A 14,866-nucleotide genomic window follows, 5' to 3' on the forward strand; every position below is an offset into this window, starting at 1 on the left:
TTTTATCACTTACCTTGGCCTTCCTCTTTGACATATATAATGGTATTATGAGCCCATAACATGTACTTCAGCTTCTGCTCGAAGTGTTAGCTCAGTTGACATCTCCATTAGTGAATGATAAATTCCCTCAAGAAACATGCATAATCTTCTCCCAGAAACGTTTTGTTGAACATTATCCATGAGCACTAGAAATGTTGCAATAATCACCGATTGGTGATAACGACCTACTGAGGCTGCTACCAGGTGCAGGAGGGTCAATCTGAGCCACAGTTATGGGCTGATACCTGCTAATAAAACCCATTGATGGACTGATCACATGAATATTAAATGTCAGCACCCTCCAAAATAAGAGCTTTAAAAAAAAAAAAACTGGGTCGTATCTACATTTATTTATTGCATTGTTTTGAGTTCAAACACCAGGGTGATCTCTGACGATGGCTGCCGCCCTCACATCTTATATACACACACACAGACAAAGACATTCCACAACTCTTACATATTACCCCACCTCACAGGCCTATACCTTCAAAGAGAGAGATCTACGACTATATTCTTTACTTAACCGTTGCCTCCCCTCTTCCACAGACGAGCAGAAGGGCCCTCTGTGAAGGTGCCATAAACATGAGGCCCACTTGTAATAACATTCATGCATACAGCTAGTAAGAAAGTGATATTACTATTACTAAAGTGATCAGTACATCAGAAAAGAAATCTTCCACCACAAAAGAGGCACAGCAGAAGGTGGTGTGGTGCTTACAGCAAGAAGGTCTTGAGTCTCACCTGGTGCCTTTGAAATAGATGAAATAGTCAAACAAGGGTTTAAAACTGAACTAGACTGATAAAACTAAACATTCAGATAAAAATACAGAAGTTATGTTTTCACAATATAAATCAGAAAACAGTAACTTGATCTTCACAAATCCAGAATGCAAATTCATGACAAGGCACAGTTATTTCCCATCCCGGTCTCACTGATGGGGACGACCTGCTTTTGGAACTGTTCCCAGTCGGGCTTGCAAAGCGGCAGCTCTGCTTGGAAGTGTTTCCAGAACCTAGAGGCCAAAAGAAGGTGATTAAAAGGTGGACTAGTACAGTGACCATTTACATGTAGCCTAAGTTATTTTTCTTTTGTTATCATTTCCATATGTCCTCTAAACACATCACATCATAAAGTTACTCACAAAAGTAACCATTTCATTGTAGTGATAGTTAAACTGAGAGCTATTAGGCTTGGAAATGGCAATACATATCCTTTCCAAAACAGACAAATAAACATGGCATAAAAATAGGAGTGTATCTGTCTGTTTGCTTCCCCCTGCACACAGTGTGGAACAGCCGTTTCTGTCATAGAACAGGAGTAAGTGTCGCCTATATAGGACTGTAATATGGGCTCAAATTGTGGTCATAAATATTTTGTAATTTTAAATCAGAATGCATAGTTATGAAGTTTTGTAACCTTGTAAACCAAAATATCTGAACAGAAAGTTACAAATTTTTTGTGTAAAGCACGTAAGTAAAGCACCCCTCTGACAGCCAAACCCATCTGTTCTCTGATTGGATTGTTCGTACGTGTAAGTTGAAACTCACACACAGCTCGGGAACTTGAGTGCAGAGTTTTACATGTAGTTTTTTGCTTTGTATCTGTAACCTGACCTTAAGACAAAAAAACTTGCAACTTGTGTAAATATTTTTACAAACAAAAATAATTTTTTACACACACACACACACACACACACACACACACAAATTCTCATTTATAGATATACAAACATAAACTTTTCAGATATTTTGGTTTACAAGGTAACAACTGACAGCTACGCATTCTGATTTACAAGTACAAAATATTTATGACCACAATTTGAGCCCATAATTTTATTTTAGCAAAAGTATGTTTGTATCTCACTTCTGGATCTGTCTGTGTAATCAGATGTGTTAATGTGCAACTGAATCTGTAAGTGTGTAGAAATATTTATCAATGACAGTCTTAAAGCTTTGCTCAAAGCACTGCTAATGCAGGTAAGTTATTTACTTACCCAGCATTTGAATTGGCTGTCCTTTTACATGTGACCTTGGCTGTGTTTTTGCTGAGTCAGATCCATAAAAGTTTATGCAGAGTTGTGTGTAAGATAACGGTTCATCCATCCTGAGCTCAGGGGTCAGCTTTCTTTCATGCTCAGTATGTACCACCAGCATACTGTGCAGCATAAGTGTGACATTAGTTGACTGGTAGTGATGGTTGTGCCAATGCAATGAATTTACCATATGTAAACCTAATTCGGTATACACCTGTATGTTTTATAAGAAAAGTTTCAAAAAGTAAACTTTATGAGAATTTGAACTACTTTGACTGATATAAGAGGTTTGTTGTAGGTGAATCATGAGTGGAGTAGTCACAGGTGTTCCTAGTTATGGATAATGATCTTTTTTTTCTTACAATAATAGCTGCTTTTGACAGGTACTGAAAAAAACAAAAGAAAATTTGAATTCAGGTCTATCTGAGCATGTCTTGCATCAACACAACCACCATGACCAGCCATCTAACATCACACCTCAGACTGTGTAATATTCCACATGTTAGTATGTACTGAGCCTGTCAGCCAGAGCCCAGGATTACTAAACTGTTGTCCTTCAGACAACTCTCCAAACATATAGAGATGTATAAAGATAAACACATACAATTTTCTAATTATCTATAAAGCTCGTGAGGTGGGCTTTATAGATAATTGGATAATTGGGAAACTATCTGGAGGAAACTTGGTCTAGTTAGGAGAGACGGCATCCAACCCATTTTGGATGGAGCAGCTCTGGTTTCTAGAAATCTGGCCCCCCTGAAATGTGACTATACAGAGTTGGGACCAGGAAGCAGAGTTGCAGTCTCGCCTCTCTGCAGCTTCTCTCCTCCTGCTACCCCCCCAAAAACCCATCTCCATTGAGACTGTGTCAGCTCCCAAAAAGACAAAAAATAAACTAAAAACCAGTAAAAAAAAATGACTTAAACATAAAAAACAGTGAAATGTGGATTATTAAACATTAGGTCTCTCTCCTCCAAGTCTCTGTTAGTACATGACTTAATAACTGATCAACAAATTGATTTACTCTGCCTTACAAAACCCTGTTTACAGCAGGATGATTCTGTTAGTTACTTATTTGTGATAATCTATCATCCACCTGGGCCTATCGTCCACACAGAATTTCTGTCTGATTTCTCAAACTTTTTATCTGTTTTAGTGCTCAGCTCAGATCGTCATAATCAGGCCCCACCTTATCTTAATGAGCTTGTAGTACCATATCAGCCTATTAGAGCACTTCGCTCTTGCACTCCAGGCTTACTTGTTGTTCCTAGAGTATTTAAAAGTAAATGGCCTGTATTTAAAAGTAGAACGGGAGGGAGAGCCTTCAGTTTTAAGGCCCCCTTTCCATGGAATCAAATTCCAGTTTGGATTCGGGAGACAGACACTGTCTCTACTTTTAAGATTTGGCTTAAAACTTTCCTTTTTGCTAAAGCATATAGTTAGGGCTGGACCAGGTGACCCTGAATCCTCCCTTAGTTATGCTGCAATAGACGTAGGCTGCCGGGGATTCCCATGATGCATTGAGTATTTCTTTTTCAGTCACCTTTCTCACTCACTATGTGTTAATAGACCTCTCTGCATTGAATCATACTTGTTATTAATCCCTGGCTCTCTTCCACACCACGGTCTTTTGCCTTGTCTTCCTTTTCCCACCCCAACTGGTCGCAGCAGACGGCCACCCCTCCCTGAGCCTTCTTCCTGTTAAAATTGAGTTTTTCCTTTCCTGTGTCACCAAAGTGCCTGCTCATAGGGGGTCATAAGATTGTTGGTTTTTTCTCTATATGTATTATTGTAGGGCAGGGGTCGGCAACCCTAGGCACGCGTGCCACCGTTGGCAGGGTGGGGTTAACTGATGGCACACACGACCATAGCTGGACTGGCCATCGGGCATAAGGGCATTTGGTCGGTGGCCCGATTTTTTTTTTTTTTTTTTTTTTTGGGTGGTGGTTTGGCCAGACGCTGGTTGGTGTGTAAAAATAACTCAGTTGTTTGGTGTTGGCTATGGCGGAGCTTCCACAGATTCAGTAAAATTAACAAGTGGTGGAGGCCAGCAGGTGGATGAGGGAAGGGGAGGCAGGAGGAGGAGAGACCCGAGGCAGCCGTCGGTCGGAGCGTCAGGTGAACTGAACTTGTGACCTGCAGTCTATCTGGGTCAGATATAAACCAAGTTTAGGTGGAGTTTATTTTCGTTGTGCTGACTTTTTACAGTCAGTTACAATAACTCGTACTGCGTACTAGCTATTTTATTGTTAGTGAACTTTATTTTATTCATAAGGTTAGTTAGTAGAGTTGCCAACCGTCCCGTACAAACGTAATCGTCCGGCATTCAGAGAAATTATTACGCGTTTGGTGTTGAGCTGAGAAGGAACACAGTTTGTCCCGTACTTCAGCCAGGATGGAAAAAGACACAAAGCTGGAGTTGTTGTGTCTTTGCTGCACAGCTGCATCTTCTTCTTCTCTCATTCTCCCCCTCCCTCTCCTGTTTCTACGTCAATCATGAAACTGATCAATGATCAGCTGATCAGCTTTTTTCTCTTGTTTGTTTATCGCCCACTTTGCGCCAGAAAGAGGAAACTGCCAGATGTCGCGCTAAACAACAGCAGCACGTTTAAGCTTGATCAGCTGTTGTTAGAATGTATTTAATATTAATTTCTAGTATCAGCTGATGTTTGCTGGAGCCACAGCTGTAAAAGTTGCTGGTCATGATATCGGTTTGTATATCTGGTGAGAGGGAAACATGCAGATGAAACCAGGAGATGTCCTTACTGAATCATCAGAGCTGAACAGGTGATGGAGAAACAGGTTTACCTTTTAGGTGACATGAATGAGTTGAAGGGAAGTTATGAACTGTTTCTGAGAGACAAATAACACCAGGATCCTTTTCTGAGTAGCTGACAGCTGGTAACTGTGCAGGGGCGGATCTAGCAAAGCTTTTGCCAGGGGGCCAGGTAGGGCATTAACAGGGAAAGGGGGGCACAAAGAAATACTTTCTTATTCTCATTTAAAATGTCTGGCTGTTATTAAATAATTATCTGAAGCTTACAACCAAAGTTTTTATCTGACGTAAAATGAATAGAAATCATACATTTACCAACAAGACAGTGTACATCACTGTCACAACAGCATTTGTTTTCATTCAAAGGCTTTACGGCTTTAATATCTGGGGGGCCGGTCTTTAGTCCAAATGCATCCATAGACTCGAGACACAATGCATTTTTGGGACTTTCAGGTGTATGGACCAATGTTTTATTTTCTAATCAAACCAGAAATCTTTAATGAGCAGCTAGATTTGTCTCGCATTAACTGGCTGAGTTAATGCCAGTTAATGCAACATCGAAGCAGCTGGAATCCACAGCTGTGCGTGTTCATGGAGCTTGCAGTTTCACCTGCTGCACATCACTACCTGACAAGTTTAACTGTCTTCAGAACATTGCAGAGGCCTTATTGACAGTATTTGGCTCTACATATCTGTCATGATCCTGGGCCATGTTGGCCCAGGATTCTTAGTAGTTGTGTATTTTTGTATTTTGCTCTTTATTCATGCATTCGTTCCTAGGTTGTTCAGTTAAGATGTTCCTTATTTGGTTACCCTCTGTGTGCCCTTCCGTATCTGTGAACCCTCGTTTCCCCTCCTTGTGTTTTAGTTCATGCTTTCCCCAGCCCGCTGTGTCGTGCACTCGCTCCTCCTGTCTGAACCTCTGTACTTCCTGTTTTACTTTGTCAGTCTCCCGTCAGTGTTGCGTTCACTCCTGCCGTGTCTTGTTATGATTATCAGTGTCACCCGTGTTCCCCGTGTGCTCCCACTTCCCTCGTTAACCCTCTGTGTATTTATGTCTGTGTCTCCCTTAGTTCTGTGTCGCGTTCTCCGTCATGCTGTGTGTGATTCTCCCCGTGTCTCCTGGTATGCATTATGATTAGTTTTCCCAGTTTAGTTTTGTATTGTTTGTGATCTGTTTCCAGCAATAAAGCTGTGCTTTTGAGTTCAAGTTCAGTCCCCGTGAGTTTGCGTTTGGGTCCAATCCCTGCCTGCCACACAGCGAAACATGACAATATCTGTGTGAGCAGATTTTCTCTCACATGAGTGTCCTCAGGTAGCCGTCTGAATGCTGGACACTCGGAGACCTGTGTCTCTGAGTGGGAGACCAGAGATCACATTAACATGTGTGTCTCTGTATTAACAAACATACCATATTGGCCCAGTTTATTTTTCTTATCATTGTTGTGAGGAGACCATAAATAGCATTTGTATTTTCTGTTGTACGGTTCATTTGCTGTTATGGATAAAAAGTCTTTTTTTTGTTTCAAAATAGCTGATAACTATTCACTGATAGCTGCCAACATTTGCAAACAAATATAATTCTATAAAGTGGTTCTATATAATGTGTAACTGTTAATATAGAGCGTTATTAAATTTATTGCTAATGCAATCATATGGCACACTGACTTCTGAGGAAATTTTAAATGGCACTTGCCATCAAAAAGGTTGCCTACCCCTGTTGTAGGGTCTACCTTACAATATAAAATGCCTTGAGGTGAATGTTCTTGTGATTTGGCGCTATATAAATAAAATAATAATAATAATAATTTCCAACTCTGCCATGGAAGAACTGTAGCAAACGTCATGTATTAAAAAAAAACAACCCCTCGCCAAAAAAAACCCTGCCTTTGAAAAGCTGGGTGAGTTATATCACACAGACAGAGATTTCAATATGTACGCAGGTATCTCCAGACAGAGCCAATTGAATGTGTGAGGAGTGAAATACATGCATATACACGCAAAATAGTTTTGCTAAAGTAATAGCTACATAAGGTAATTGCCATTTCTAGCAATATACCCACTGCGTTTAAAGTCAATTGGAAGAGGCGTTATGAACGAGCAAAGAACAGAAAAACAGATTTTCAGAACATGAAAGAATTCTCAAACATATCAGATAAAATGTCTGTACTTGTGGTGGTAGATGTCTGGGTCTCGGCTGATGCGGTTCTGAAAGCCGATGTACAGGTCATCCCATAGACAGCCATGAAGCACCACGTACCTCATCACTCCAATCCGGTTTTTAATCTAAAAGGAAACCAAAAAGGGTCACTGCTCTGTGCAAGAAAATATGCTCTTGAAAGATTTTGCGTCTTTTACATCTTGTACAAGCACTTAATGCTGATGTCTATTCCAACCTAGGAAGTGATATGAACAGCTGATCGGATCAGCAAAATGTGTTTCTGGAATATTATATTTTTGTTGCTGCAAGTGCTTTTTATGCAATTTTTGCAAAGCTATATGTGGAAGGAAACCGTGACCTAGGACAAGCTGATTGCATAAGATGTAAGTACAACTCCTCCGGTTTTATATGCAAAAACAAAAATATTGCGCTAGCTTACATGGTTGCAGTTCTACAGGGGTTTAAAAATAGTTACGCAAAACGGAGCGGGCACGCTCCGACCGGAGCATTAAGGGTTAAAAGTAAATAATGCTACTTGGAGGGCCATAATCACAAAATTAGCCTGTCCAGCAGTTCCAGTTTCCTCAGAACAGAGCCAGATTAAATATTCCTGTGCAAGTGCAAGTGTGGCAATATGTCACTAGAGTTGTAACAGAGTTGAAAAATAACCTCTGTTAACGTGGCTATATAATGCAGGTGCATTATTATATAATCCACCCACTGTTTTCATCTTCAATGCCCTGTACCAACATAGAGCAGAGCAGCTACCTGAACACTACTCCAACAGAGGTCGATTATCTTGTTAATAATTTTACCTCCTCACTACGTACGACTCTGGATAGTGTAGCTCTGGTGAAAACTTAGGCCTCAAATCAGAAGTACCTGACTCCGTGGTATAATTCAAAAACAACCCTCGGTTTCTCTTCAGCACTGTAGCCAGGCTGGGAAAAACTCAGACCTCTATTGAGCGAACCATCCCTTCAACGTTAACTAGTAATGACTTCATGAACTTCTTCACAAATAAAATTTTAACCATTAGAGAAACAAATTACTCATAATCATCTCACAGATGTAACATTATCTACAGCTACTTTAATAATCATTGATATTCACTTAGTCTTTTTCTCCAATTTATCTTTCTGAGTTAACTTCAGTAATTATTTCCTCCAAACCATGAGCATGTCTTTTAGACCCTATTCCTACAAGACTGCTCAAAGAAGTCCGGCTATCAATTAATGTTTCAATCTTTTTTTTTTTTTTTTTTTTTTTTTTTTTACCTGTCCCGTTTGGTTCTTTTGCCATCAGAATTATTGTCTAAAGGCGAAGAAAGATGCCCAACGGATTTACTTTACCAAATGGACCATCCCAGCCTTGCCGTAATGGTCCATCTGATTCACCTTTTATTGTTTATTTTATTTTCACTTGCTAAATACGGGACAGACTTGACTGGGGGAAAGAAAGGGAGAAAGAAAGAGGAAAAAAAAAAAACAGCGGGGAAGAGGGACGGGGAAAAAGGGCAAAAACCAAAACCAACAGAATAAGCAGACAAAAAAATACATATATTGATCATCTGGATCACCTGTTGAGAAAGAAAGAGAAAGCAAGCAGAAGAAAACGAGAGTAATAAACAACATCACAATGATCTATGGGAATATGACAGTAAATACTAAATGTTAGACATTATTGTGCAGCGCGTAAGATCGACAGCACACAGTGTGCTTTGAGGTAAGAGCCAAAAAGGGTGTAGTTTGTGTGTGATCACCTGTGTGTACACCTGTGAGCATGGACGCGCTTGGTTCCTTCATGTAATGATCTGCTAGAGGGTGTGGGGGGCCACTGCCCCGTCCTCCAGGGCATGACGCAGGTATGGAGGAGATCAAAACTCCAGACATCCAGAGGCCCTCAGAACACAAGAGACCAAGGAAGACCAACAGAGGGGCAGCCGCACCACTATCCCAGAAAGAGCTGAGGAGAGTCCCAGATGAGGGGTCACTCAGCAGCTGCGGAGCAGAAGCCAGGGGGGGTTGCAGTGACGTGCCCGTGAGCTCCGCCGGCAGCCAGCTGTGCCTGAGTGACCGAGCCCCGGGCGAGAGGCCGAGGCACCCGCCTCCGGTGGCCCGGCGAGCCCCAGGCTCCAGGCCCCGATAAGCAGCCGCCAAGGAGTGAGCGGTGTGTACCTGGGCGCCCACCCCGGACACAGAGAACCACCAACGCACCGATGTCTGAGGGCGTCCACCACCGGCAGGGGAAGTGGTGGGGGAGATAGGCCTCAAACCTTGGAGGGCCTGAGATGTCCCCAGAGAGGTGGCGTCTGATACCCAACCTGACATATAGACACAGACATACAGGCACACACAGATACAAACATCCATTCCCACCCTCATGCTCTCATAGGCAATTATTCCACGCTCAACCAACGCGGAGACAGACATAAAGAGACGCTGTACACACAATCACTCTCCCCAAGCGTACTCTAAGAACCGGGTCTGGGTACCCTTGCCCCTGGAGGGGAAGCTGCACCCAGACCCAGGTGGTGTTACCCTTTTCCCTGCGGTGGGAGAAGCAGACCGCCCGACTCCGCAGCAGTAGGGAGGCCCCACATTCCAGACCCCAGTCGGACGGCCAACTCCTCCTCCTAGCCCCCCGCTCCAGCAGGCCGCAGAGAACGGGGTGTGTGAAGACTCCAAACCTCCTCCACCCGCTCATATGTAGTGTTGATGTATGTGTGTTCTAAGGTGCATTTAAAACCCAGGAGGCCATGGAGCTACCTGCCAGAGCAGCAGGTAAGCGTATAGCCCCTCCTGCTAGCCCTCAATGTCTACGTGTATTTAAAATTGAGAGGTGGGCAACGCGCCAGGGGTGAGGTGTACACCCTGATGGTAATTTGGATTCTGTGTGGCGTGCCCACCCCAAGATCCTATATGTATGTGTTATGAGAGTGTGAGCAATGTGAATGTCTAAGTTGTGGGATAAAATTGAGGCAGAGGCAGCCAGAAGGGGACAGAGGGGGGATGCCTCCCTGCACCCTGGTGACACACCCCTACCCCAAGGCCCTGCATGTGTGGGTGACTGTGGTGGAGCGAGAAGAGGGAGGCAGCTGGAGATGGGGAGGGAAGGAAGGGAGGGTCAAGTGACCCCTCCCTGGGGCCAGCTCCCCCGCTGACCCCAGTAGGCACCCCCATACTCTGCAACCCGCCAGGGAAAGGGGGGCCCAGGCCCATCCGGACCGGGGCCCAGTGCAGCAGCGCCGCCCGGCCCCACAGAGCCCGGGACAGTCCACCTGACCCCACCACAGAGAAAACTACACCCACCCCATCATCCACTCATCTTCCAGACTACACAAGACAATAGACGCCCAGGCTGAGATCTTCCTCCACCTCTCCTATCTCTCCCCCTCCTGCAGAGTGAGTTCCTGAAGAGAGGAAAGCTCCTGCAAGATGTGACAACCTCCCCCACCAGTTGAAGAGAATGTTTCAATCTTAAATATGATAAATGATAAATGGCCTGTATTTGTATAGCGCCTTACTAGTCCCTAAGGACCCCAAAGCGCTTTACACATCCAGTCATCCACCCATTCACGCACACATTCACACACTGGTGATGGCAAGCTACATTGTAGCCACAGCCACCCTGGGGCGCACTGACAGAGGCGAGGCTGCCGGACACTGGCGCCACCGGGCCCTCTGACCACCGCCAGTAGGCAACGGGTGAAGTGTCTTGCCCAAGGACACAACGACCGAGACTGTCCAAGCCGGTATGATCAACCTATCTCTAATAATCGGCTATATACCACAGACCTTCAAGCTTGCAGTAGTTAAACCCTTACTTAAAAAGCCATCTCTTAACCCAGTGGCCTTAGCTAATTATAGGCCAATCTCCAACCTTCCTTTCATATCAAAAATTTCTGTGTCTTTTGCCTTGTCTTCCTTTTCCCGCCCCAACTGGTCGCAGCAGATGGCCACCCCTCCCTGAGCCTTCTTCCTGCCGGAGGTTTCTTCCTGTTAAAATTGAGTTTTTCCTTTCCTATGTCACCAAAGTGCTTGCTCATAGGGGTCAAAGGATTGTTGGGTTTTTCTCTATATGTATTATTGTAGGGTCTACCTTACAATATAAAATTCCTTGAGGCGAATGTTGTTGTGTTTTGGCGCTATATGAATAACATTGAATTGAACTGAATTGAATCATTAAGTTGTGGCATATATCATTTCCAACTCTGTCATGGAAGAACTGTAGCAAAGGTCTTGTATTAAAAAAACAAACAACCCCTCGCCCCCCCCCAAAAAAAAAAAACTGCCTTTGAAAAGCTGGGTGAGTTAAATCACATAGAGATTTCGAGAGATTTTGACCAAGACATCTACATCTAACTACAGTCACTGTGTTCTGGTCTTAATTAATTCACCACACTCCTCATTATTATTGTCCAAACACTTCATATTCCACATGATTATTACTCAAACAGCTTCTGCACTGAATCTCCATTGTTTCCCCAGGGTTACTGGTCTCGCTCCGAGTCGCCTGGAAAGTGGCCGTTGACTTTGAGGAGCTGGACGTAGACAAGCAGGCCATGCTAGAACTGGACACTGAAGCGGAGGAGCAGGCTGTGCTAGAACTGGACACGGACGTGGACATGGATGAGCAGGCTGTGCTGGAACTGGACACTGAAGCGGAGGAGCAGGCTGTGCTAGAACTGGACACGGACGTGGACATGGATGAGCAGGCTGTGCTGGAACTGGACACTGAAGCGGAGGAGCAGGCTGTGCTGGAACTGGACACGGACGTGGACATGGATGAGCAGGCTGTGCTGGAACTGGACGTGGACAGGGACATGGACGAGCAGGCCATGCTGGAACTGGACACGGATGTGGACATGCTGGACGTGGATGTGGTGTGGCAGCCGCAGGACCAGACAAGGCAGGACCAGATAAGGCAGGACCAGATAAGGCAGGACCAGACGAGGGAAGGACCAGACGATGGTGTGGCAACCCCTGGTGGCTGAATGGCCAGTAACATGGCTGCTGCAGGTGATGGATCTGGTGGCACTGATCGTGACACTGATGGTTGAACAGGCTCCACGGAGCCTCCGACAGCGACAGATAGCTGAAGCGACACCTCAGAACATCCAGCGAAGACAAATGGCTGAAGGGACCCCTTGGGACGTCCAGCGGAGACAAACAGCTGAAGTGATCTATTGGGACATCCAGCAGGAACAGAGGATGGCTGAAGCGACCCCCCGGGACCTCCAGTGGGAAGAGAGGACAGCTGAAGCGGCTCCTCGGACCATCCAGCGGAAACAGAAGTTGGCTAGATGGACTCCTCGGACCCTCGAGTGGAGACAGGATAACTCGCACTCCTGGGATAACCTGCTGGGTCCATGTAATAATCGCATTGTCCTGTGCAGCAGGCAGGATTGGACCCAAATGCAGGACTCTCAAAGATGGGACTTAAATTCAAAACATAGCTTTTATTGCTGGAAAAACCTTTGATGAACTTAAACACTTACAAAAACAAACCAAAACCTGAAACGTAAAACGTCAAACTAAACACTAGGAAACTAACAGGACTACAAGACAAACACGCAGCACCAAGAGGGTGTACAATGTGACACTGACAAAGAGAAACAGAGGGCTTAAATAGACTCTGGAGCAATCAGGGAAATGGAAAACAGGAGGGAGACACAATTAGACATAACGATACTAGGAGAAGCAAAACTAAACACGCTGCACTCAGGACAGGGACTATCAAAATAAAACAGGTAGTGCATGACAGACACAGACTTGACATGGGACAAAAAGGACACAGGAACAAAACCGAAGTAGAAATACTGTGACAGAAACCAAAAGACTAATAGAGATAACAATGACGAAATCAAAGATCAAAAATAGAACAAAACTCAACACACTGGGTCACAAACCCAGGACTGTGACCCCTTTATTTCAGAAGTACACCTACAGTTCTGGTAAGTGTATATATATAAATATATATATATAAAAACAGGCAGAACAACATGTTCCAGATGTTAGATGGAACACATGATAATTTCGTCATGAAATCATCTTGGTAGTCATGAGAAATTACTATTATTCAGGTTCTGTTATGCTGCTGTCTGTTTGTTTAGTGCTCTATAGTGACTCACCTCCAAGTAGGCGTGCTCTCTGTTGGGTCTCTTTGTGGGGAATGATAGATCCAGAAAGTCCACCAGATAGTCATAACCGTCAGTGATGCATTCAAACTTGTCATCTGTTTCAATGACCTACACAGAGACATTTGCATTTCAGCAGATTTGCATCCACTCTGAGTAAGATAGCAATGTAATTAAAAAAAAGAAGTGAGCCAAGGTGATTTATAACAGCTGGAAGGAAGGGAAGTGACAATGAGGAATCAGAGCAGAGAGCTGGGTTTTTATTTTGCTTTTTTGTCTTTGATTTTAAAATGTCATCATTGCAGGATGTGAACTACATCTCTATTTCCAGTTTCTGTTAAGCTACTGCAGAGGCTGCTGAGGCATGGCAGAAAATAATTTTTAAAAAACATAAAGATAAAGACAAGGAACATTTCTGCTCAGGTATAACAAAAAAAGTACACCAAGGTTCATGTATGTTCATCAAACAAGAAATGTCAGACTGAAAATATTGAAATTCCTTTCAGTTTTGTTAAACTTTATAGATTATTCCACAGGACTTTATGGCTTACAAGGTTAACTGAAACTAAAATAATACCAAAATTACTATTATGTGTATTAAAAATGTCAGTCACTGTCATTTTTATGAGGAATAACAACTTTTTTTTTTTTTTTTTTGCCTGTCCCATTTGGTTCTTTAGCCGTCAGAATTGTTGTCTGAAGACCAACAAGGATACCAAATGGATTTATTTTGCCAAATGGATCATCATGGCATTGCCGTATTGGTCCATTTGATCAAACTTTGTTGTTATTATTTATTTTATTTTCAGTTGTTACAGATGGGACAGACATGACTGGGGGATAGGAAAGGGAGAAAGAAAGAGGAAGGAAAAGAAAAACAGAAGGGAAAAGGGACAGTGAGAAAGGGCACTTACAAAGACAAAGATAAAGAAAAAAAAATCTCCTGGATCACCTGTTGAGAGAAAAAGGAGAAGACAAGCAAAAAAACAAAAACAAAAACAAAAAACAAAGCAACATACTAAACACAACACCATCACGTTAATCTAGCTAAGTGTGAACAGCAGTAAATACTAAATATTGAAAGTTGTTGTGCAGCACGCAGGACAGACAGCGCACAATGTGCTTTGAAGTAGCAGCTAAGAAAGGTGTAGTTTGTCTACGAACAGTGAACACCCGTGTGCACACCTGTGTGGATCAACGCGCTTGTATACAAAAGGTTTCCCCATGTAACGGTCTGCTAGAGGGTGTGGAGGCCCACAGCCCCGCCCCCCAGGGCATGAAGCAGGCATGGAGGAGATCCAGGCTCCAGACATCCAGAGGCCCCAGAGTGCGAGAGCCCAAGGAGTACCACCGGAGGGGCATCCGTGCCACCTTCCTGGGAAGGGCTGAGGAGATCCCCAGACGAGGGGGTCACCCAGTAGCCACGGAGCAGAAGCCAGAGGGGGCTGCACTGGCGTGCCCGCCGGCTCTGCCGGCAGCCAGCTGTGCCGGAGTGAACCGAGTTGCAGGCCCCGAGGCCGGAGGCCCGAGGGCCCCCTTTGCCCCGGAAGAGGCCTGACCGAGCGACAGGCACCAGGCCCCGCCAAGTAGCCACCGGGAGTGAGCTGGTGCATACCTGAGTGCCCAGCCCCGGACACCAAGAACCACCAATGCACTAACCCCTGAGGGCATCAGTTACCAGCAGGGAGTGTGGTGAGGGGAGATAGGCCTCCACACTT

The 14,866-nt window shown here is 44.2% G+C and overlaps 1 protein-coding gene across 2 annotated transcripts in view; it reads right to left on the reverse strand.

Moving 5' to 3' along the window:
• Window positions 1-370: 370 nt before the first annotated feature.
• The window catches only part of LOC116312123 (cytidine monophosphate-N-acetylneuraminic acid hydroxylase-like), a 34,350-nt gene continuing 19,854 nt past the window's right edge, over window positions 371-14,866 (reverse strand). For both annotated transcript variants that reach the window (XM_031729483.2, XM_039609011.1), the window contains exons 13-15: window positions 13,143-13,259; window positions 7,019-7,134; window positions 371-1,052 (exon numbers count right to left, since the gene is read on the reverse strand). In XM_031729483.2, coding sequence (XP_031585343.1) covers window positions 935-1,052; window positions 7,019-7,134; window positions 13,143-13,259 — 351 coding nt within the window. In that variant the 3' untranslated portion in view covers window positions 371-934. The remainder of the gene's footprint in view (window positions 1,053-7,018; window positions 7,135-13,142; window positions 13,260-14,866) is intronic.

This window comes from Oreochromis aureus, linkage group 3 (genome assembly GCF_013358895.1).
Source record: "Oreochromis aureus strain Israel breed Guangdong linkage group 3, ZZ_aureus, whole genome shotgun sequence".
NCBI classification, from domain to species: domain Eukaryota; kingdom Metazoa; phylum Chordata; class Actinopteri; order Cichliformes; family Cichlidae; genus Oreochromis; species Oreochromis aureus.